General features: G+C 41.4%; 2 protein-coding genes across 4 annotated transcripts in view; both read right to left on the reverse strand.

Moving 5' to 3' along the window:
* TPCN2 (two pore segment channel 2) overlaps positions 1-5,822 on the reverse strand; it is a 46,525-nt gene extending 40,703 nt beyond the window's left edge. For all 3 annotated transcript variants that reach the window (XR_015807439.1, XM_088175267.1, XM_014878700.2), the window contains exons 1-5: positions 5,717-5,822; positions 3,649-3,713; positions 2,357-2,433; positions 1,544-1,721; positions 842-958 (exon numbers count right to left, since the gene is read on the reverse strand). Coding sequence is in view for 2 of the 3 variants with exons in the window: in XM_088175267.1 (XP_088031393.1) it covers positions 842-958; positions 1,544-1,721; positions 2,357-2,433; positions 3,649-3,713; positions 5,717-5,822 (543 nt within the window). In the remaining variant the exon portion in view is untranslated. The remainder of the gene's footprint in view (positions 1-841; positions 959-1,543; positions 1,722-2,356; positions 2,434-3,648; positions 3,714-5,716) is intronic.
* Positions 5,823-8,946: 3,124 nt separating this feature from the next.
* Positions 8,947-23,563, reverse strand: NADSYN1 (NAD synthetase 1). Its single transcript, XM_014878890.2, has 21 exons — positions 23,418-23,563; positions 23,222-23,282; positions 22,626-22,742; positions 22,064-22,117; positions 21,623-21,712; positions 20,719-20,770; positions 19,930-20,018; positions 18,966-19,083; positions 18,329-18,460; positions 17,737-17,811; positions 17,447-17,571; positions 17,204-17,252; positions 16,562-16,664; positions 15,732-15,900; positions 15,224-15,359; positions 14,361-14,467; positions 13,490-13,621; positions 13,267-13,336; positions 12,526-12,654; positions 11,871-12,047; positions 8,947-9,755 (listed from the first exon to the last, which is right to left on the reverse strand). The coding sequence occupies exons 1-21, from the start codon at positions 23,500-23,502 to the stop codon at positions 9,702-9,704; spliced, it is 2,124 nt and encodes a 707-aa protein (XP_014734376.1). The 5' UTR covers positions 23,503-23,563; the 3' UTR covers positions 8,947-9,701.
* Between the last annotated feature and the right edge of the window lie 1,899 nt (positions 23,564-25,462).

The following is a 25,462-nucleotide window of genomic DNA, read 5'->3' on the forward strand; positions in this document are numbered from 1 at the left end:
GACAAGACTTAAGCTGTAATTGCTTTCACAATTTCAACACTACAGCAAATAATCTTTTTGATTCTTGCAGTCAAGACATTTGCAAGCCCTTCAAGTTATTCCTGTCACTCATTTGCTACTTCAAGTGTTTCAGCATCCTGCAGTCTTCCATGGGCCACACTTAGCAGCAAAAAAACCAAAAAATTCACTTTCTTTATTTCTATTCTCATGTTCATCCATCCCAGCAGTTCAACTGCTCCTTCTGCCACTGCTCTGTGTTGGGAGGCTCCTGTTCAAACCTCTCCACTATCACACCTCAAGATTTTACATTTTAAGATCATGTCTCTCTCATTCACTTCCCAGCATTTTTATTGCATTAGTATTTTCTTAACAAGGACTGCAAGTGCACAACGAGTAATTTAATGGAAATCTGTGGCAGACAATACCAACTGGGAGAGTGCAGTATTATATCAGGGAGGGAAATTCTAGAACCATTTCCAAACCTGATGTTCCTCTCAGGACACAAGTGTTTTGAATACAGCACAGCTTCAGGTTAGAAAGCAGCTGTTAAACTACATAATTATCTTTTTCTTATACTTCACTACAGAGGCTTTGCCATGCAGTCAAGTTTAGCATATAATTCTCCAATTACATGACAAAACTGGTGCCAGGCAACAAGTTTTCCCTGCACTCTTCCACTGCTTACAGACTAAAGCAATGAGAGCTATTTAATTTTACCAATAAACACAAAATTTATTTTAAGAATCAAACAGAATTCTTTGCTAAGCTACATTACACCAAACTTTTTCTGTATTTCAGTGCATTATCCAGCTGTGAAAGGCCAAAGAAAAGCTGTTCTTACCTCTTTGCAGAAAAAACTCAGTGACACAATCCAATCAGCAAGGGAAACAATTAATGTCAGTATATACGCCATTAGCCATTTATTTTTCCAAAATTCTTTCCATCCAATTAAGTAACTCTGGACAAGATAAAAAAAAGAACAATTTTTAACTATTTTAATAAAAAAATCCAATACCCTAATAAGTCACCACCATTTTTTTCCAAGTATTTGCAGTTTTACATTAGTTCTCTTAAAAAGCTCTCCAAAATCCAAACAAAAATACATTATTGAGAGATTTTTTTTCTACAAGAACTAAATAAAGGTCAGTAAAAGGTGCACATATGAGAGGGGCACATAGGCCTCGTTTGAATACAAAAAATTTTCCACTTAATAAACCTAAAAGGATATTTTCCAGAAATAAGTGCTCCAACATGACAACTTTTATTTTGTGCAAATGAACTCACACATATTTATTATATTCCTTGATTTTATAGCCTAAGACAGCTAAGTCAAAACACTTGCACTCTTAGCAATATTTCACAAAATTAGGAAAATTAGGGTAAAAAAAGGGGATAAACGTCTTAATTTAGTAAATATACACTTGCTAATTTTTCCTGAAATGAGGCTTTAATAAAGCATTTCATCCCGCAAACTCAAGATTTGAAAACCAATTCCACCACACACCTACTGTTTGATTCGAGAGCAGAGGAAGGAGGTGCTCACCTTCACAGAGACATCAAGCACGAACACGAGGAAGCAGAGCAGCTCAAGGCTCTCGGTGAGGCCGCAGGGAGGATTCCAGGCGGGAAGGCGGTACCGCACATCCGACGTGACAGTGAGTGAGGAAGGCTCTTCAATGAAAGCCAAAGCCAAGATTACAGTAATGGTTAAGCTCAAAATCCTGTTTGGACAGAGATGAAATTAAAAACAAAAACCAACAAAACCATAAAAAAGCGAACAACAACAAAAAAAAACCATCCTAAAACAAACCCCAGAAAACAGCCACCAAGTGAGTCAAAATAATAACAAAATACTTACAGTAAAGCAATTTTCTTTGAAGTAAACCAGCTTTATGATACCATATTTCACTCAAATGGGTTAGACCATAAGGCAGCACTTTACTAGCATGTTGTTGCCTGCACTGGAGATGTAATTGCTGACCACCAAATAACCTGAGGTGGTGTCCTTTGGAAACTAACAGCAGCAAACAATCTTGCCGGTATCCAACATGTTTAGAAATAGACACTTTGAAAACTCTTAAGGCACAGTGCTGTAAATCATGCTAATTAGTCCACTCATGCAACAGTCCTGTGGCTGCTCCCAAGAGCCATCTATGTCATCACACTTCCATAAAATTTGCAGCTTTCCACTTCTGTAATGTTCACACGTTGTCAATCCCCTTGCATCCCACAGTAAGTTCTTATAAATACAAAACCACAATGATCTGATTATCCAACAAGCAAGAAAGATGAAGAGTAGGTTTTCAGAAAGACTAACTCCTAAACAAAAAAGCAATGAGAATAACCAAGTTCTTACCACTGGCAAGTCTTGGAATAGTACCATCGATAAAGCCACAGGGATTTGGAGTCCACGCGGTGATTTATAGATCGATACTGAAGGCAGGAAGCAAAAAGGCTAATTCAAACATTACATTCAGTCTGTCTCCAAGACAAAGATCAAGTGATCAAAGCAAATCAAATTAGAACATGTTATTAAAGTATCAGGTCACCCATGACCACAGAGGTACTCTACGTGTGTGAAAAGGGAAGGGTTCCAAAGAAGTTCTGCTATCTAAAGACCACACAGCTGCTCAGATAATTAAACTGCACACCAGTCATCTCAAGCAAGCACTGTCATAATTTCAAATAATAGCATTTGTAATAATTCAATACATAGTCAATAATTTGTGACTATTCTATGTTCTCCCCACCCACCACTTAATTCCCCTCTCCAACATTCATTCCCCTTATGGATTTTGTTTTGTCTTTCTCTTCCAACAGGCTATAAGATGCAAACAAATTAATTCTGAATAGAAGAGATCTCAACCTATGTCTTTGAATATAACATGCTTTCAGATCACAAAGTGCCTGTGATTCTTCAGGAATGCCCAAAATCCATCCCTCTTCTGTGACAGCTCCTGGGCTGTTCTTACTCTGCCTCCAATGAGTAGATGTTTCCAGAAAGGTGGCCACACCTTAAATACATCTGCCCCCAGAAATCTCCCAGCCAAAAGCCTTCTAGATGTAGCAAGAGAGCTTAAGAACTGCCTTTCAGCATTCCCAGTGCCTGGGAGAAAACAGATCTAGGAACCTGCAGTAATGGCCAGTAAAGGAGAGACAAAGAGGGAATCAAGGCATCCAAAGGCACCAAGTTCAGCTGAGGTCCAGCTTCACACTTGAGACCAGCCTTAAAGTCTTAAACTTTTGCCAGCTCTTAAGATGTGCAAGCAGTCAGATTGAGAAGCAAATTACAGGGTTTGCTCAAATAGTTTCTCTTAGCAGTCGGTTAGTCACTATCAAAACACCAACAATCAAACCAACCCAAACAAATAAACAAACAAAAATCTACCATGAAAACCACTCCACAAAACCTGTCTTCTGAAACCCTTAAAGAGATTACTTCATTGTGGGAAAAAATATATTTCTCCGAGGCAGGAGTTCACTGAGACTTGGATACTACAGGAATTTGGAATTTTGATTTTGTTTTGTGAATTGAGATGGTGGTTTACAAACGTTGCCTGAACACAGAAAATCTTAAAAAACTGGCAGAATGTGTGACAAACATCCAGCGTGGGAAGCATAACAGCTAACAAAATAATTTTTACTTACTTGTATTGCATCTTCAATAAATACTATGGCTTGGTTTATATAAAGGTCACTATCAGCTCCAGCACCTATGAAGCCAAAAATAATTAAGAATCACTTGCTGTATTTTGGATAAACAAACTTTGGATAAAACAGCTTATCAGTTAACAGAAGGTGCACAGTCACGGTTCCCATGACAAAGGGCACTGTACACACACAGAAAAAAGAGAGAGTTCCTGCCATATTTGCTCTGTCAGCAGCACTGTGCATTACATTAATTAAGTAATAATATTACCAAACATCTTGCATCTTTCTGTGTTTAGTTAAATGGTTCTTTTTAGGTTTAAGTAGCCAGATTACACTGGTAGTTAAGTATCACAAAACTACACAGAGACAAGTCCTAACAGGCAAAATAATGGAGATTCAAATTGTTCTTTGACAGAGCGTACAGTCAAGTGAAGCCAGAAAAATCAGGTACTACTATTATAGCAATTTTTATTTTTGTTTATTAAAGATACTGCGGTTTAGAGTGATCTTGTTCCTCTAAAACCAACAGGAATCTCCAGTCATATGAGACCTAAATTAACTGCCTTTTAAATCTGCTCTGAGAGTTACTATTACCATTCCAAAGAGATCAGAGCTCAAGCCACTATAAGGGGTGAAAGAACACAAATTGAAATAAAATACCACTAAATTAGTTACTATGCCACTTTTTAAAACCCATTATTAAGAAGTCTGTGTGAAGATAGACACATTAAAAATAAAGGGCAGCCACTTGTGTTTACTTGAAGTAAGACCCTTCAGGAACTAACCAGGCAATTAAGGGAAAAAAGAGAAATAAACGCAGGTAAGATCAAAATAACGAAGGGAGGAAAAAAAATATATAAAAAGAGATAAACTGAGGGGGACTCAAGATATGAAAAACACATGCTAGTGTAACCTTCCCACAGAGGGGAAGAGTCCCAAAGAGCATCTGAGCATTTCATACCATCTCCTCCGAGGAGACAGCAATCACAGCCCAGCATACACCAGGAAGGAGTCCATCCCAGCAGTAGCACAATGCCCTCCTCCAGACACCAAGCAATGCCAGAAACACCACTGATCAGAGTCACAGACAATTGCATGTTCCACATGACTCAGTAGCATCAATTTCCTACAAAGACTGCAAACGGTTTTTAAATGTCACCCCTTATCTGAGCATCAGCAGCAAGAGTTTTGTACTGATCCTGATATGAACCACGACGCAAGAAAGATCTGAGCATAAGCAGGAGACAAGCCAAGCTCATGCAGTAAAGATATTATTTTTTTCATGACATCTCACACTAGTGAGATAAAAATAAGAGTTGCTTAAAGGAACCATTAGCTAAAAGATTGCAAGGACAGTAAAAGCTTTAGGTACTTGAAGGGCACAGCAAGCCACTAATGTTGACGCCAAGGATTTTGGAAGGGCAGAATTTAAGTGACTGTTCATAGTATAAAAATAAAACAGGGAAATTAGCCAAAAACGTTTACTTTAGCAATTTCTCCATGCAGTCTACCATGGATAGCCAACTTATTCTGCAACTCTTAGTCACAGCAAGTGACACTTAGTCACAATCGATGATTAAAGCACTGCTCGGTTTGGGCACACAGGATCCATCCGAGACCCCGCTGCACTTCTGGCACTGCACAAAAGAGCAATAAAAAGTGAAGGTTCCCTTACGCGATGCGATACCCTGAAAAGAGAGAACCTGAGGTCTCCAAAGGATTCCGCCCGGGGGTTATCGAGAGGTCAGACCTACGACAGTCACCGGTTTCGAGAAAAACTTGTCAGCACTTTAGAGGAAAACCCTAAAATTACATAAGGAACGAAAGAAGCCTGGGGCTGCAGCGCAGTGCCACGCTCGCACCTGAGCCCAGCGCTAGCGGCTCCCTCCTCAGAGCCGTCCCCGCCGGAGCTGCCGGCAGCAGCCGGGGCAGGGCGGCCGAGCCCCGCCGAGCCCCTCGGCAGCCCGGGGGGCTTCCTGCCCCTCCCGCTCCTGCCGCTCCCGGGAGCGCCCCAGCTCTGCGGGAAAGGCTCCGGCTCCGGGCACCGCCCGCCCCGGGCACTCACCGTCCTCGGTGGCCGAGCGGGCACGGCCGCGCTGCCGCCACAGCCCCCGGCCCGCCCGCCAGCGCCGCGGCGGCAGCAGCGGCTCCGCCTCAGCGCCGGCCTCCATCGGCACCACCGAGAGGGCTCCCGCCGCTGGGCTGCGATGGGGCAGGACGGGCACGGAGGGAAGGGCACCGGGGGCGGGACGGCAGCGGGGCTCGGCCCGCCCCGGGCGGCTCCGCCCGCCGCATGTGACCGGGGCCGGCGTTCGCCCCCTGGGCGCCATTTCCCGGCCAGCTGGGGAGGGAAGCGGGCGGGATGTGAGGAGAGAGGCGGTGGTGTGGGGTGGGAAAGTGTCGGGTTTTCACCTAAACTCCCCGGTGGGGATCCCACACGTCTTTTATGGATTAAAAAAAATCTATCCCTGATGAGGAGTTGCGTCTTTTTTTGCCTCACGCCACATGCAGGCTCCTGGTTGGGTGCCTCAGGGCAGCTGCGGGCTCGCTTCCCGCATATTTCACAGTGCTAAATAATAATTTACATCCCTGGTCGCAGAAAGTACTTAATTTGTATTCACCTAGGCATTCAATAAGCAACTGTGGGCTTCATTCATGTTGCTTTTACTGTTAAAAGATGCTTCATTTGTGCGACTCGCCCGCTTTTCTCACGGTCCCCTTCACACGCCCTTCCCCTGGTCAGTTTCATAAAGGTGCGATTTCAAAAGAGGCGTCAGGACAAGGTGACAACTCTATTGTGCCACATGCTGGGATCTATAACAGCATCATGATAAACATGAGAGTGTGTCAATCCCTCATTTTAGTATTCCAACCTGGGAAGTAGAAGTAAACCCATCCTTTGCTCTTTAATTGAAATTTACACATAGTTTATCAAACTAGGTGCTCTTTACTTCAGTGAATATTTTACCCATTTACTAGTCAGGACTGTTATAAGGTGACTCTTAATTGTAGGAACTAGTTGAATTACAAAAATATCATGGACCAGGGAGCAATGTTTACTGTGGACAATGGTGTTGCCATAGACCAGGTCTCTTTCAGGAGCTGGTGGGATAACAACAGGCTCATCGTCATGATGTCACATCATGACTGTGATGTGTCACAAATTGAGCCAAATGGCAAAAAATTGATTGGTCTCTATGGGCCACCTTTATTTAACTCCGAAAAGGAATATGTATAATTTTATGTATGTTTGAGAAATAGCAATGGGGTAGCTTTTGCTTTCATCTGCACTACAGTTTAGTCAAAAATGAGTTTAACACTCACTTCCAAATAAGTCATGGTAAGATCCAGCTGAAGATAAAAAAGAAAACTCTTCAATGTTATCTTTACAATAATGGTTGTGCAGTGGATTGACTTGAGCTGCTCCATCACTCCCCTCCTCAGCTGGACATGGAAAGAAAATATGAATTAGTGGCAGGGAGAGGTCACTCACTGAATACCATCACAAACAAAACAGAATCGACATAGCAAAATTATTCGAATTTATTACCAATCATATCAAAATAGGATAATGAGAAATAAAGCAAATCCTAAAAACAACGCAGCCCTCCCTCCTTCCTGGGCTTAAATTTATTCTTGATTCTCTACCCCTCTCCCTCAGTTGTGTAGTGAGACAGAGCACAGGATTATGGTCAGTTCTCATTGTTTCTCCCACTGCTTCCTCCTCAGGGCAATGAGTCCTTCCCCTCCTTCAGCGTGGGGGTTTCCCTCCAACAGAGAACAGTCCTCCACCAGCTCTTCCAACACGAGTCCTTCCCACGGGCTGCAGTTCTTCAGGTGTTCCACACTCAGGGCTCCCCACAGTGCCACAAATCCTGCCAGGACACTGCTCCAGCATGGGCTTCCCACAGGTTCACAGCCTCCTTTGGGCATGTCCCTGCTCTGGTGTGTGCCCCTCCATGGGCTGCAGGTGGATCTGTGCATCCCTGTGCCCTCCGTGTGCTGCAGGGACACAGCTGCCTCACCAGGGGCTGCAGGGCAATCTCAGCTCCAGTGCCTGGAGCACCTCCTGCCCTCCTTCTGCCCTGACCTGGCTCTCTGCAGGGCTGTTCCCCTCACATATTCTCACCCTGCTCTTCTCTGGCTGCAATTTCTTCTGCACAATACCTTTTTCTCCTTGTTAAATCTGTCATCAGAGGCATTACTCCCATCACTGGTTGGCTTGGCCTTGGCCAGCAGCAGGTCCATCCTGGAGCCAGCTGGGATTGACTCTGCCAGACACAGAGGAAACTTCCAGGAGCTTCTCAAAGAAGCCACTTCTGTAGCCTTCTCCCACGAAAATCTGGCCATACAAACCCAATAGAAGTTGTCTCTAGTAAAAAGTGAACATCAACAGCTACACATTAGAATTATTTCCCATTCTCAGTAGATAACTGATAACCTTGGAGTTAAGTGTTGATAATAGCTGAACTAGAGGCATCAGATGGAACAGACACAGTGAAAATTTCTGGATAGTGAAAGGAAAATAGGAGTGACCTGGTACAATCTGTAGTCAGCATTGGAAGGCAAAAAATAAAATGCAATTTGTACACAGGCTGTAAATGCCATTGCTAAGAAAGATAAGTGTCTGAAATAGTCAGGCTAGCAACACTAACACTAACTGTAACAACACAGGAGACGTGTATTGTATTTTTGTGCCATTATTTTTTATTTGAATGAAAGCAAATGTCTCCTCTTTCCTCTTCTGTGATTGTCCAGAAGGAGAAACCAGTAACTTCCGGAAGAAACAAAGAAAGAAGAAGTCTTCAAACATACAACAAATTCTTGAACTTCTCTTCAGAATTCATCCACTCCCTCTGGCTGGAATGGGAAGTGGAAGTACCCAGCTAACTGTGAAGGAAGGCAAATCACAGCTGGGCTCTTCCATTTTTCCTACCAGCAGCACCCATTAAGGGTAAGTTAGTTATGCATTTTAATTAATACTGTGTAACAAACAATGAACAATGCAGCATCTTTAACTCCAAGTGAATCAATTCCTGAGTTGTGGAAAACAAATGTGGAGAATGTGCCCTTTTCAGCAGAGGTGTTGCACTAGCACACTGTAAGACTATTTTAACAGAATAAGTCACTGGACCTAAGTTCTCCTGGTGCAGTTAACAATGGTAACAATGTTGTTTGCCCAGAACTGCAGAAATGCATTTCTAGTTTTCCTTATTAGAAGTGCACCTTTCAAATCAAGGTTTAAGAAAGAAATGGGAACAGGCAAACATTAAATGAAAAGGCCTCAGGCAAAGGAACAAGCTCATCCTTTTTTATTGCTTCATAGCACTGAACAAATTTAAAAGATCGGTTGAAGTCATGAAGTTAAAAATTAAGTTTTTGCAAGTAGGTGGGATGTGGATAACACTCTAATTGAGCTCAGAAGATATTTGTTTTATACTTCGTTCTGCAATACTCAAACAAAACAAGAAGCTGAACTCTAAACTCAATCCCATCAGCATGAAGATTACCCATCTGCTTCAAGATAGACATGCTTCCAATACTTTGCTGAGTTAGACCTTATGGCCACTAAAAACACTGGACCAGTCTCCAAAGCCAGTGCCAGGTAAATAAAAAACATGTAGAATAAGAACTCAGTCAATTAGCATGACAAAATTGTAAATTTATTGCAAAGTAAGGTGAGATTTTCCCCCTCAACAGCACATGCCAGAACTGTTAAAATTTTACACATTCAGCTGAGTGTTACTCAAAAGTCATATCCAAATTATCAGAACCAAACAAAAGACTACCCTGGGTTTATGATTATTCAAATGTTTTAAATTAAAGGCAATTAACTCAAGAAGTTGAAGAAAATCCTTAATAAATGATCCCTTAGCCAAACTACAGTTTAAGTGTATTGAGAGTAAAACAGGGATTCAGTAAAAAAAATTGATTACAATGATCAGCTCAAGAACTGTTAAGCAGGTCATCACTGCTCATTATTACAGTATAATCCAGTTTTGAACATTCTGTTTGGCAAATTAATTACCACAGTTAAACAAGACAGGAAGTCAGTCCACATCTTCAACTACAGAAATTCCTTCCTTTTTTTCTAGCTTGGATACCTGCAAGTAAAAAGGAAACCAATTCAGTAGCAAAAATAAGCTTGTTCTTCCATGAGCATCTGCTACTGTGGTTGTAAAAGAGACACACAAAGATCAGGCTTTTATGAAGTGGAGAAATCTTTTGGTTTGACCAAGTGCAGCTAATCTTGTGGTGTGACACTGGAAAAAGCAGAAGACAGCCTGCAGATATCTCGTCCTTGCAGGCAGATGTGCCAGCTGTCTTCTGAGCTGCATCATAGTTCCTTCACATTATGCCAGCAATTAAAATCCCAGTGAACATTTTGGCACCTGGAAGTGCTCTGACCACAAATCCTTTACTTCAGACACAGCTCCAAGGCAGAAGCTACACACAGCACTGCCAGAGTTCCTGGGGTTGCTCTAAATCCCCTTAGCCAGGTAGAACTGAATGACATAAAGACTCCAAGAGCAAATCTGGCAATACCCAGCAAATGCTGTGCTCCCAAATTCCTTTTACCCCTGTTTCTTCTGCAGCAAATACAAAGGGAATTTTGCACTAAAAATGAGTGCATAACTAAACTGGCTTGACTACATTACAGACATCCAAAGCAGAAAAGTACAATTCCAACAGATTTCTCTATCATTAGCACTCCAAGTTGTTTCCATTCACAAATGAGCTCCAGCTGTAACATGACTCTCTTACAGGAAAACCTGGCATGACCTAACTAAAGGTCGGTTTTATGTCAAGTTAATGCCATATTTTCACAGTCCTGTTACTATGCCAGAAAAATCTTAGGTGTAGATTGAGAACCAGGAGCAGAATCATCAGGGAGACACTGCCTAGAGAGTGATTCTCTTCAGAATTACAATTGTGCTGAACACAATAGAGGAAACTCTTCCTCTATTCCTTTTCTTGAATAGGACAGATTTGACTCAAACCACTGTGAGTTATTATTTTCCAGTCTTGAAAAGAGCTGCAGGAGTTATCAGTTCAGGTTACTCTTTGATTTTATACACAATAAAATCTTCCTCAAACTCATCTCCCAGTTTCCAGGAATAATTTGCAATTGCCCCTACCTTTGCAGAACACAACTGCTATTACATACAGATCTAGTTAGAGAGTGTAACAAAATCCTGCATCATTAAAAGATCTTAATCACATTTACTGTAAGCATAAAATAATTACATTTTGGTCCAGACCCTACAAAAACATTTTTCCTGACTTCCACAGAGGCCAAAAGAACTTTTGTCCTGGACTTCAGTGGGAAAAAGTCCAATATGATGTAAAAAAATCCCCCACCATACATACTTTACAATAAAGTACTCCACATGGTAGCTTTTATCCCAGGTTTCAAGGTAGTAAAATACTATTACAACATGTCTGGCATTTCACAGATGAAGGAATTAATATTTTATTACATGTATAAACATATTCTTAAAAGCAACTGGGGTCTAAAATCTCTGGCAGAAAAAACTTCAAGGTGCTAAAATTCTTCACCCCAGCACTTCTGCCATAAAAGAGGCATTAAAATAAGTTTGAAGGGGTGGCTAAAAACTATAAAAAGTTAAGCATGGTTCCAATAATCGCCTGAGCACCTCCCTATCTTAGCTCTCAAACTGAGCACGGTACCATTACTGCTGCTGTGTTTGAACAAAAGTGTATTTGTGAGTCAACTAACTTGAGATTCAAAAAAGGAATTGTTGCAGAATCAGGTGGGAGAAGCACTCACAGAGAATTGCTGCCTTTTACATTGGCTTTCTCCACGCTGATGTAGGTCATGTCTTAATTCTGCAATGAAGCAGATCCCTTCAGACAGGTCCTGAACTGAAACCAAAACAGAAAAGCTTGTTTCTCCCATTAGCACAGAACTACACGAGTCTGGGTACACCTATTACTTTCTGTCCTCAGTTCATGTATTCTTTTATTTTTAATTTTTCTTGTTTTCATAGCTGTATGACAAAAAAGAACCTGAACAGCCTACACTAAAATCTGAGGATTTAGCCTCACAGTTATGTGCAAAGAACAATCACAGTTATTTCTGCAATAACTGCTACCCTAAATGTTAGTTGTCTTTTGCTGGAGATTCACTGGAACCAGGCTTGACCCACTTGGAATAATTTACATACAAAATCATTCCAGAAGCAGAGGGCATTTACCTGCTGGTCTATACACCTGAACTGCCAGGACCATGAGGTGTTGTAGAGGAAAGGCCTCAGGTCAAACCGGTTGTCATCTGGACTGTAGTTTTCAGCATGGTAGGAAGGAGTGAGGGTGGTCATTTTGTGCCTGTTGACCGAATACATCCTGAAGAAATGCTTAACCTTGGATGCCACCTGGTGTACAAAGAATGTAGCTTTTAATCAGATGAAGTTTCTTAGTATTTTAATAAAAAAAATTTAGAGGAGCACAGTATTTTGGAGACTGTTTTCAACCTTTACAGAGTCTAGCTATTCTTTCAAACCAAGAGCCGTTTTTTTTCTCAGAACACATAGCCAAAGGCTTCAAGAGTAGTTGGTCATCTGTATTTCAGAGAACAATTTTCCCCCTGAGGTATAGTTCTGAAGCAATTGTTTTCAAATTACCCAATTAACCATTGTTTTAACAATTTGAAGCACAAGACAACAAACTCCATTTAGGAGATGCAGACCAGCTTTTCCAGCATATTCTGCTGCAGCTGTAGAATAATCTCTAAACACAAAATAATGAAACTATTCCTTTCAGTTAAAAGGAACCTGACCTTTCTCCAAACATACTCTATTTTGGCAAAAGCATTAAAACTATTAGATTTTTATTTTCTTTTTGGAATATTACCTCTCTTGGAGTACAAATTTCCTTCCACATATTAATCAGCTTACAGAACATACTGTATGGTCCAGCCTTTGCAATTTTCCTTAATTTCCCATAGATTGAAAGCTCTGCATATGTCATCCCCATATCTGCCTGAAAACACACACACACACAGAAAGTCACTGAAAATCTTAATTATGCAAATTTTAACGAATACTTTCATGGAGCAATTAAAATAACCTAGCTAAATCAAAGAAATACCAAAATTAAATCGTCAATGTCAAAAAGACACAGTAATATTATGAACAGAAATAAAAAAACCCACTGGAATCTCTCTGAATTGGGAGATTGGAGGCCACAGAAGTAGTAATTTTATCAGTCCTCTCCTTTCCAAAGGGATAGCAACGAGAAGGGTGTGGGGAGAGGAAGGCTTTGCCACCAGTCATTTGCTTAGCAGTAAGGCCATGACTTTCTTTTGATATTAAAAAAAACTTAAAACAAAATATTTACAATATCCATCCTTCTAAGCGTCTAAAAATCTAAAATAATTTAATAATGTTAATTTGCTGGTTTGGAAACTATTGTCAACACAGATAGGGCAGGTGTGGGAAACTAATGCCTTGCTGGCAGCTTTAAGACTGTTTATAACATGCTTGTCAATAAGCATGGTTACATACAAGAGTAAAAAACAAACAGTCATGGGACAAGCCCCAGATTTTTTGGTAAGGCTTACCAGAGCATTTTAAAGGCACTGCCCATTATTACCTCATCAGTTTGAGCCACTTGTCCATCCACCAGGGGCTCCAACTCTGCAGTGGGTGGAGCTGACATGATACTGTAAAGGAGAGGGAAAAGGAAAAACATGGATTCTATGCAGTCTGGTGAGTGTTGGTTTGTTAAAACAGCACTTCATCCCAAAAATGAAGTGCCTGGTTCAGACAGTTCCTCCAGCGAAATTAACAAACACAGTCATTGAACCACTGCTCACCTCCTGAGGGCCGTGAGCTGGAAGTTTTCAAGGCAGTACTGAATGAAGTTCTTCAAATCAGTTTTGCTGATGCCACCAATGGGGTTGATATCAGCACTGGAACAGTCATACTTGGTCAAGTAACCACGGAGACTGAGCAAAACAGGAAATTTTATACAGCAACAGTTAATAATAATGTAACTACAGCATAATGTATAATCCTTGACACTATAGAGAATTTATATGTAGCATGAAGAAAGGGAGAAACAGACTGCAGATTAGTAACATATTTATACCATAAGGGCAAACATGTTTAACTGCAACACGGCTATCCTACAGCCCTGAAATTTCCACAAGATGATACTTTAAACAATAGTAAAGCACTCCAAAACTGCCCATGCTGAGGCAATATGTGCAAAACCATTAAAATACTGTGCTGACCAATTAAAACAATAAATCTCAAAACACCCACAACCAGCACACAGTACTCTCACAGCTTTATAGGTCACCACAGTCTTACAGGGATTGCTTTAATTGTTGAATACTCAGCTCTAATAACAGTACTCCAAATTTTAAAGTCTGTTTCTTCAGATCAAAGTTCACATGTTAATACCTTATGCAGTAATTGAAAATTCAACAAATTGGGAAGTTAGCCTAGTGAATGCACAGGTAAGATCTACTGAAAACAGCATTTTATGGGAAAGCTATAGCAATACTTTGTTTAACCTCTGAAAAATACACAATTTCCCATTCAGGCTGATTTAACTATTTTCATTAATTTCACTGTTACCAGTGTATTCTTAGGTTGTTACCTAGAGTGGGATTTGGTAGAGTTGCAAGGAAATGACAGTGACCTGTTCGACCTGGGTTTGGATTCCTAATTTCCACCAACCTTTCATCCACATTGGCTGATCCCAGCACCAGCAGTCCCCCTGACATCCCACGAGCCCATAGTGTCAGCTGAGCAAACAAGTAGGCAAGGACCATTCTTATTCTAGCCTGCAAAGCAAAATAAAAAGGAAAGCAAAATTTACATAGCAGAGTGATTTCTCTCCAGCCACTTTTATTAATCAATTGTCTAAACAAACTCATGAAGAACAAAATGCAGGCAAGGTAAGCATGACTGCAAGAAGGATGGTCTTGTGGAGAAATTGCTGAACACACTCAGGAAGTCCAGGATCACTATCTGCTACTGCCACAGACTGAGGAAGTTTCTCCTGGCCAACCACAAATTGGGGAGCAGTTGCCATTTACTTCCTCTAATAGCATTAACAAGGATCCATGATGGATGAAGTATGCAGATAAACCATCCCCTTCTACAGAGTAAATAAATCCCTCTAGTCTAATAGAAAACATCTGTAAAAAGTTCACTTTGCTTTTGTCCCCATTCTGAAACTCAGCTTTTCCTAAGGATGGCAGTAATGCCAAACCAACCTGGGATCCAGCCCCAGCTCCAGCCACAATTTTTGCTTGGTGTTAAGCAAATCCCCACACTCCTCTGTGACTTAAGCCTCTCCTGTTGCCACAAAGCTGATAAAGGATTCAATGTTTGCTTCCAGAGCAAACAGCTGGATTTCTCCAGTAACAGAGAGAGAAAGATCAAGTCCTCAAATTACCAAAAAACTACCAAACACTTGGATAACCAACACTCGGAACTACAGCGGAATTGCTGGTTACGTTGGAAAACCAAAAACATCAAACCAAAACCCACAGAACCAAAAGAGTGTGACCTGATTCAGCCTGCAGGACACACACCTGCACATTCTGGAGTGCCAGGCTCTCTCTGCTGCTCCCTCCATAGACAGAAAACCGGGGAGTTCGACCTGTCACCACACTGAAGATCCCCACAACAGCTTTCACAGCCGCATCAATGTTCAGGTTGATGTGGTAGCTGAGAAGAATTTAAGCACAAGTGACTCAACCAGCACAATCTGACTATATAAAATAGAAAAAAAAAACAAACAAAAAATCCACCCATCAAATGAGGTTTTAAAGCTGCTAAAATCTCAGATCTGGTATGAAGAAACTTAGGAAAGAATAACACTTTTCAGAGTCTGTTTCCAAAATTCCTTGTCTTTGCCAAATGTTTCTAAGTTTACCTCAATTTAATACTTAAGTAATAATATCTGTAGCATTCCTACTTAATGCTACTTAACCCACCTCCTATTCCTCTCTTATTTTTTCCCATTTTCGAGCTTGAATGTTTTAGATGTAAGTCTTTGCCAGAACATGATGTATTTTCCCAGCACTTCTGAGCTTGTACCTGCCTATTTGCTCAGCCAGCAGTTTAGCCCTGTTGCAGGTATCCTGGGAGGAGTTCTCACTAGCCATGTAGCACGTGGTGAAGACACGCTTGCAGAATTCCCGAGGATCCTCAGGGATGTAGGTCTCATCATTCACAATCCTGCGTGCATCAGCCAGCACATCTGCATCTGAGGACAGAGCAAAAGAAACAGAACAAGAGTGGAAATTATTGTGCTCCTCCATTTGCAGGATATGCAAATATCTTGTGCATCCCTTGTATTCCAATTAAGCTTTATAGTGCCCATGATAAATGACTACATCTAACTCCCAAAAGATTTTTCACCTATCAAATAAAAGAATTACCGATTTTGCTCCTGATTTTGAGCACAGAAATATTAAATCTTTTTTATCTACTGAAGAATTTTCATAGAAAACATGATCTAGTATGTAAAAAGATTTAGCTAAAAGCACAAAGTCTGCTTAAAGCCAGTTTAAGAACTTAAACCATTCCTAACCATGCTTTGTAGTGCTGGTTTTAATAGAAGGGGAAAATTTTCAGAATAAACTGAAGACTACATCATCCAACATTTGAACAATAGTCTAGACAGAAACTAGTCTGAGTTCCACATCCAATTCTTAAGTCCAGAATGAAAACTATTATGCCAATTCAAAGAATCTGAATCTGGAGACATTTTAGCTGGAATTTCTGAAGAGATGCAAAGGACTCCATCAGAACAACAGGAAAAGGGTCTACCATTAACAAGCTAATGCAGCTACTGCACCCAGCTAATATTAACTTGTCCATAATCATTAGTAAACACAGCTGGCCAGACACACAGATCTACTTACTGCCATTCTTGACTGCCAGGCAAACCTGGTGGCACATGGAATACACTATGCAAGCTGTAGCAGAGCTGTCAATTCCACCACTCAGAGGTAGGAGAAATCCTGCCTTGAAAACAGAGCAAGGAGGAGATTCCACATAGCAAAATTAGAAAAAAATACGTATTGTACCACTCAGAAACACACTCTTATTGAAGAATGAAAGGTGCATTGTTCAAGGCTGTTTATATTCTAGTGGGGAAAACCCAGTAGCAAATCCTCTGAAACTCTCATCAACTGGATAATCAAAGTCAGTGTAAAACCCTTTGGCTAGAAAAAATTCCAATTGTCTTCACCCTCTAGGAAGACAGAAAAGCTAATAAAAAAAGATTACATTTCTCATATATATTTTACTGTTACACTGAATGACTAGTTCATGTCACTCTGTGCACTCAAGAAAGCACAATTCCTAAGGGAAAGGTGCACAGAGCATATTGAAATCACACTTGGAATACAATTTTTAAGTCAGAACAAGCTACCTCAAAACTCACTTTGTACTTTGGACTAACATCAGTTTGTACCAGCACCACAGGATAAGAATTTGGATTGTGCCTGTGGCACAAAAGAAGCTGTACATGCCAAGGGAAAAGCAAACTGAGTTGTTCTTACCTGTTTGCTGCGCCTTAAATAGTCCCAGAGCCAACATGCAGGTCCAAGGCTGAAATTACAGAACATCATAATTCTAAGAAGGTTAGGGAATAACACCTAAGCAACTCAACATATTTACTGTGGCCTTCCAATGAGAGACTTCCTTTACTTAAACATAAGATGTTGTTTAGATTTATCTCTGAGTTTTGTTGGGTTTTTTTTAATCAAAATAATTTTCAAGCAACAAATTCAGTGTTTGATTACCTGATCTCCTCCTCGGGACTGTGGTGTCTCCACTGGATTGGCATACAAGTAGGAACAGCTACATCATCAGGACACGACAGAGCAAAGTCCACTTTTACCCTGGGATAAGGATTCACTTTACTTGCCTAAGCAATAGTACAGAAGAATTCAGAAGACATCAATTTTAATGTAGCATATACCTATAAAACATCAGCTCTTTAAGATACAGTGAAAATTAGGACATGCAAATACTTTTTATATTCAATAGCTATTCAAACTTGGCACATTTTACAACCACAGAGAGTCCTTACTGCCAAGTTACGAGATGAAATCTCTGCTCTGTAACTTCGAACATCCTCCAGGTCCAGAGTGGCAACCAGCACCTCCTATGGAAAGGCTTTCAACATTAGATCACTCTACACAAGCAGATAAACAATGCTTGGCAAAAGATTCAGCATCAGCTGTGACAAAGAAAAAGGCAAGAAACATTACTGGGGAAAGAGATGGATCTGGCACATACTGTGAGGAAACCTAGATGACAAATCTACTTTTTTCTGAAATCAAAGTGAAACCTTGTGTCTACAAAACTGGGTCATAATTAAAACACTGCAGTCTTTGCCCTTTCTTCTTTTATATATGGGAATCTCAATTCACAGGATCTCTCCTCCTGATGGTGATTGCATACAAAATGTTTTCACGAAGTTCTTTCACTGTGACCTTTCTTCCTTCCTCACAAAAGCAGGAGAGCTACTGTAGGTAATCTGACTAGGAAAACACTTGGATCTAGTTGAATAGAATAATTAAAATACATCCTTTCTAGTCTAGAGATGTTGACCTAGAGTCTCAAATGTCTGGGAAGTGTTGAGCATAAGTGTCCTAGCAGCTATGGGGTGAATACATTACCACATCATCGAGTGAGAACTGGGATCCTTGTGCAACTGTTTCTCCATTCATGGAAATCATGGCACAGCCATCATAATACAGACGATCACCATCACAGCCTTTCTGGTTTGCTAAAATATATATTCCACCATTCTGCCAGGGAAACAAACATGCAGGGAAGGGAAAAAAAATTTTAAAAAAAAAGCTGTTCAAAATATAGCACATGACAGGATGTTAAAAATCAAAATGTTATTTCTCTGTTCCTGCCCTTCTAACAGACTTCCTCTCCCTTTACATTGTGAATGATTTATGTCTGGGATTCTCTCTTGACAAGAGTCTCTACTATGAGCAAGAGTCATTCCCTCAATCCAAACAGAGAGCTGCACTTCTAAATTGAAATTATGAGTTCAAATTGAGATTGGGAAAAGCAGGAAGGTGATGACAGAAGCTGTGTTTGGATATCAGAGGAGAGAACAGATACTGTTAAATATAAGCAAAGCATGTTAAATTACAATGACAAAGCAGCTTTTTCACAGTGTAATGTACACTCATTGCTTTATTTTTGTCCTCATCACTGTTAGATAGGATTACAGACCAAATACTTAATGTCTTCTCATTTTTAAAACAAACAGAACTTTCCAAGTAGACAAGTGCACACCTTTGCTGTGGCAGAATTCACCAGATCCACCCGGGCGTGAGCCTTCCGCAGCACATGGTGACTCCCTGAAGAGTTGGTGAAAATTTCCACACCATCAAGTCCCATCTCAATGTGAGGACTGTCAAAGCAAAAGCCACCAAAAAAAAAAAAAAAATCACTACTATGCTGTGAAAAATGCAAATATAATTAAAACTCACTGACAAACAGAAACATCTGTGTCACTGTTGGTTTTCTGCATGCCTTAGCTCAAACAAGGATAGGGCTTTCAAAAATATCTGTTTCCTTGCATTGCCTAATTCTTCTGTCAAAGACCAGCAGTGGCTGCAGAGGTCAGGAGGGCTTTTGCTCATTCTGCTCTAAATGAAATGCCTTCTCTCTCTAGAAGGCCAGGTCTCAAGGAAAGAGATACTAACACAATCTTGGTCTGAAAGGGAAACATAGATATACACTGCAAAGTCAGTAGTCCCATTCTCCTCGTCTCTTAATAAATCCAAAAACAGAGCTACAAGGAGAAGAAGTCTACTGACTTTTTTTTTCTGATGTCATAAGGAAGAAATACTAAAAAAAAAAAAATCACATCTTCAGCACACCACACCTTCTGCAGTTACAAGGAAATTAATGTAACAGAGATTTGGAAAAATATCAGTAACATGAGCACTAGAGCTACCTATCATTTATTTCCTTAGGTGACTCTCTTAATTCTGCTTCTTTTTGGTATTTCTCCCCTATCTTCTTGTTTCAAGTTGATTTAGTTTAACAAATCAACATTTCTTTGCCATCCTGCACCTAGCCTAATGAGGTCCTTCCCATGATGTATTTATGGCTCCTAATTATATTTTATCTTACTGGCACTTTCTGAAAGATAAATTACATCGAAGAATAATAAGCAGATCTTTTTGAACATTAATTTCAGGCAGCTCCAGGGTATGTTTTAGTTTACTTTTTATTTTCTCTTCTCCTTTACCTATTTGGTGCCCAGAGTTCTTCACATATCTCTGCCCCTAGGCAGGTATCTTTGGTTGCTAGCACTGCATCCCCAAAAGGAACAGTTTCCTGAGGAAAAACAAGAACATTCTTATATATATGCAGTAGAATAAGCTATTCAATTCAAAAACTTAACTACAAATCTTAAGAAAATAGAAAAATTGAATGCTCGCTTATATGAAATTAGTGACACAATATCAATCACATTATACCTTCTTTCATTTTATTCCAATCTGAGTAAAAAAAAAAAGTAAAATTCTGAAGTGCAAATTTCTGGACTGACTGAAATTTTGTGTTTTAATTTCAGTAGTATTCAGATCCAATGCTTAGCTTAAGGACAGGAATTAAACAATCTACACAATATAGACTGTTGCTAGGAATCACACTCATGCTTTAGTGGGAACTAACAGAAATTTTAGATCCTTCTGAACTAAGAAGATTTAAATTCTTTTTAATTTAATTGTTTTAACCTGAAAACACACACTCAATTCTAGTCTCAAGCACAGATAAATTCAGTACCAAAATTGTGCAAAATATGGCAATGTTCTCTAAGTACAAATAACTGAGGCAGATTTAAAATTTACTTGGTTTGCTGCCACATACTAACATAAATAATGTCAAATTATGCTGTCATTTAATGTAACTTAGAACCACCAGAACCACCACTGAAACATACGAATCTACAACATGAGTGGCTGCAGAATTTTGGGGACTACAGTTTTTAATTGCTGAATCTGAAAGATTTAAAAAAAAAAAAAAAACAGCTTACCTGTCCAGTCACTTCCTGAATTATCCTGGGTAGAAAATATTCCTCCACATGCCTAAATCAAGATTATAGATTGTGAATACATCATTACATAAATCACAGCATAAAAGCTGGTTCTCTCCTCACCTTCTAACGTTGGTTAAAGAAACCATATTGAGGTTGTACAGTTCTCTGTGTGTTTAAAAAAACGAAAAAATACCTTCATATTCTTTGTGGAATTAATTAGAAATGCTAACATTTTAGGACAGCAACACCTGTGCTTCAGAAAGGCATGGTAAGCAATGCCTCATCCTGGCTAGAATGCAGACCTAACAAAGGACACACCATACCAGACAAATGCCAGATAGAAGTTTCTCTTTTTGTAGGGTTACTACACGAGCAACACAGAACACAACTGGGGCTCAAGGAGGGACCAGAAGAGCTTTACTGAGACCCTCAGGTTGGGAACTTTCCCTGATTACAAGATGAGTGCACAGCATCAGATATGGGAGTTCTGCAGCATCAGCAGGCAGGCAGCTTTCATTCTCTGCAGTTGTTGCAGTTCTGACAGAGCCCATCCTTTTCAGCGTTTGCCAGTTCAGTACTGGGATGCAGCAATCCAGCAGATAAACACAGCCCCTCCCAGGCCTGAGCTGGGTGTTCTTAGAAAGCACACACCAGGAAAATGACACTTTACACTGGCTGTAGGATCAAGCAGCCCCACTTTTTCTTCCAGCTCAGCAACTCAGAGTTTGAGTGCTCAACAAGCTTACTAATCAAGCTGCAACCACGTAGCTTGGCTGACCCTGTCTTGCTGCTCTCCCTGTAGCAGCTAATGAGGATTTGCTGTAGATATTTCAACCCTGTTCCTGTGGCTGCAAACAGCAAGTTGTGTTTTCTAACACAATTCTAACAGCTGCCAGCATACCTTGCTTTGCTCCATGGGGTGAACCATCTAAGTTCCCTGTAGTTTCCTGCATTTGCCAGTGATATTTTTGGTCTGATCAGAAGAATCTTCCTTAAATCATAAATCAAAACAGAAAAGCTGAGTTAACACATGATGTACAGCCAAACAAGGCTATATACGAACACTGATTAATATCAACTCCTTTTTTTCTTTTATAATGTAACATTTTTAAAGTTTCTGTTTGCAGACTCAAGGGGATTTTCCGAACTCTTTCAGAAAGCAGTGGGAATTTAGTTTCCACAAATCAGAAAAGAAAAAATAGATCATAAAAACCTTAGTTGTCTCTCTCAAAATTTAGCAAATAGGAAGATAAATGTAGCACTGAAGAATCTTGCTTGTAGGACAAACTGATGTCTGAAAAGATAATGTGTTACCTCACAAAACACATCAAGAACTACTTACTTATTTAAAAAGATCACTCGACAATTGTAGCGAACATTTCTGTGCAGAATAGGCCTGTGAAAATAAGAAGCAAAATTAGCAGCGACTACACTCACTAACTAAATGAAAATATAAAAAGCTACAGAATCTACTGCATAAAAACTATTCATAAGACCTCACTAAAAGGAATCAAGCAAAACAATATATCAAGTTTTAGTTTCTGATTTTTTAGTTAAAGTAGGTGTTCGAAAAAAATCGGACTTACTGACTGTGCTGTCAATCTCAGACATATCAGCTACTACCTGAGCCTTAGGAACATGAGCAGACCAGAAGATTCCCCATGGCTGGGCCAGGTTATTTAATCAAATGTGACCTCCTGTGTTACTGCCAATCCAGTTCAAAAACAAACTAGCTTTACACATTTATATCAATACTGGACATGGTAATTAAAAGGCAAAAAATAGTGCAGTTCCTAGGATATGTTTGAAAGTTTGGTGCAGAACCCTCGCTATCCAGAGCATGGCACAAGCAGCATTCCCTAAGGACTCAGCCCTTTATCACAGGTAAAAACCCCCAAACTTACATCCCCACATCACATATAATATCTTGAGTAGCAGGAGACTCCAAGAGCTTTTCCAGAACTTGAAACGAATGCAAGAGTGTGTCTGATTCATAATAGTGATCTGAGCAGCCGTAACCACTGCGTATAGAAACAAGGAGAAAATAAAAAATTCAGCCAGATCAAAACCAGTGCCAAAGAAGCAAAACTACTTCACACAGAGAACACTTCACCCACACATAATCTATACAGAAAATTAAGAAGCAGTGCTGTCAACACCATCCCTATTTACAGCATTTAAAACTCTGCGGTGTTTTGTATCACCCCATGCTGCTCCTTCCAAGGACAGCAGCCTGGGCCCAAGCAGAAATCAAAGCCCTATAGTTTCCCTGAAGGAAAACTCACTGAAACAGGTCAAAAATTATCGCTACCAGTCAGGTTTCCAAGACAAGAGACCCAATCCTGTGCTCACAACTACAGCGCTTCCCTTTGCGCCGACAGCCGCATGCTGTGAGCAGCGCTTCGGGCACTGCAGCACCACGGGGCCGATGCTCTTCCCGACTGCTCTTCCACAGTTCACTGGACTCGCACCAAACCCAGCGCCAGCAAAGCGCCCTCACCAGATTTCGAGCTCTGGCCCAAGGCGGTACCGGGCTCCCTTGCTCTTGGCGATGTCGATACCTGCAAGAGTGTTGGGAGCGCAGTGCGTGAATCAGGCACGGGCTGCGCTGCGCTGCCCGCGGGAGGAGGGAAGGAAAGAGGGAGCGGGAGAGGCGTCCTGACGGCCGGGGGCAGCCAGCCATCATCGGCACTCACTTCTGAAAATCCTCTCCAGGTTGCCCTCAAAGTCCAGTGCCCACTGGTTGAGAGCGCAGGTGGCCACGGTCACTGCCCGACCCATGGCTGCCCCGCCGCCTTCCCCGCTGCTTCCGGGGCGGCGCCGCGCCGGGGCTGCGGGTCCCTCCTCCGGTGCCTCCCCCGGTGCCTCCCCCGGTCCCTCCTCCGGTGCCTCCTCCGGTCCCTCCCCCGGTGCCTCCCCCGGTCCCTCCCCCGGTGCCTCCCCCGGTCCCTCCTCCGGTCCCTCCTGCCGGCCCCTCCTCCGGTCCCTCCTCCGGTGCCTCCTCCGGTCCCTCCTCCGGTCCCAGCAGCTGCACCTGCTCCGTCAGCGCTTCGAGCACGGGCTCCATCCGCACCCGATGTCCCCATATGCTGTGCCTCCTGCGGCGCCGTGTGGTGCTGCACGCCCTAAGCGCTTTCCGCAGTTTTATCTCCCCAGAGCTCTGAATAACGGGAATGCAGCCTTAGCCCGTTTCTTAGCCCTGCAACTTCTTTTAAGAGGTGTCCCTCAAACCAGGTTCGGAGTGTGAGTGCTGAAAGTAACTGGAACAGGGTGCGACGTTCTGCGTGTTGTTCTCATTTCAGCACCATCCCGGCAGCTCTCAGGGTGCTGACCCCAGGGAGGGTGACTTCTTCCAAGTCCTATTTCCTCTCGTATGTCCCTCATCACATATTTGACTGCCGTGAGCACACAGGATTCTAACTTCTTTCTGTACTAGAATCAGAATACTTTAGGTTGGAAAAGACCTGCAAGATCAGAGTCCAACCACTAATCCAGCAGTGTCGAGCCCACCATTAAATCATGTCCCCAAGCGCCACATATACATGGCTTTTACCTCCAGCAATGGTGACTCCACCACCGCCCGGGGCAGTCCGTTCCAATGCCTGCCAAAACCATTTCTATGAAGAAACTCTTAAATATCCGATCTAAGCGAGCCTTAACACAACTTGAGACCGTTTCCTCTTCTGTCGCTTGCCACTTGAGAGAAAAGCCTATAGCCTCCCTTCAGGGAGTTGTAGAGTATAAGAAGATCTCCTCCTTCAGCCTCCTTTTCTCCAGGCTGAGATCTCCCTTCCCCTCTTCCTCATCCGTCTCCTCCCAGATCCTGCCCCAGATCCATTCCCTGGACACACTCCAGCAACTCAATGTCTTGGATTAAGGTGCCCAAAACTGACCCCACCATTCGAGGTGTGGCCTCAGCGGAGCCCAGAACAGGGGCACGGGCACTGCCCTGCTCCTGCTGGCCACACTATTGCTGACACAGGCAGGATCCTGTTCTTCTTGGCCACCTGGGCACACCTGGGCTTGTGTTCAGCAGCTCTTGGCCAGCACCCCCACGTCTTTTTCTGCGGGGCCATCGGAAATTGCACAGAAAGGTCAGTGGAATGCGGAGAGTCTAATAATGACTTGTTATAAATGAGAGACAAAAGTCTCTATATTCAGCAAAATTTAGATTGTTTTATTTGATATAGAAAGAGCAAGAAGCAGCGCGCTGTGGAACATGAGGGCTCACTGTCCACTCTACGCTCCATCGAATTTTGGTTTGTAGCCTCTTCTTATACTGTGGTTTCTCGTTGTAATCAATAATTTTTGGGTTTGGGTTTGTTGGTTTTTTTGGGTTTTTTTGGTGTCATAATTTTGCCAGGTAAGCAGTGGTAGTCGAATAGACATCCTTACACAAATTCACAAAGCCTCCGGGCGATAATCAGTCACAGATAGCCATCTGGCCTTTGTTCCAGAGAAGTTCTGGAAGTCTGGTCCTTGAGATAAGCAGCATTGATCAGACAAAGGCAGGAAGGGCTATTGGGAAGTCTGATTTTGTAAGCTGGTAGCCGATACAACTTATTTGGAAAATATAATATAACATAATATAATGTAACATAATACAACATAATATAACATAACAAGGTGATTTTAAACATAATGATTTTATCATATAATTTCCTTTATCTAGTGTCCATGCTTCACTTCAGAGCTTAGTATTTTGGTTTATACAAATGCCAATGCTCTTGTGATTAATTTT

Source organism: Sturnus vulgaris, chromosome 18, assembly GCF_052056855.1.
Source record: "Sturnus vulgaris isolate bStuVul1 chromosome 18, bStuVul1.hap1, whole genome shotgun sequence".
NCBI classification, from domain to species: Eukaryota; Metazoa; Chordata; class Aves; order Passeriformes; family Sturnidae; genus Sturnus; species Sturnus vulgaris.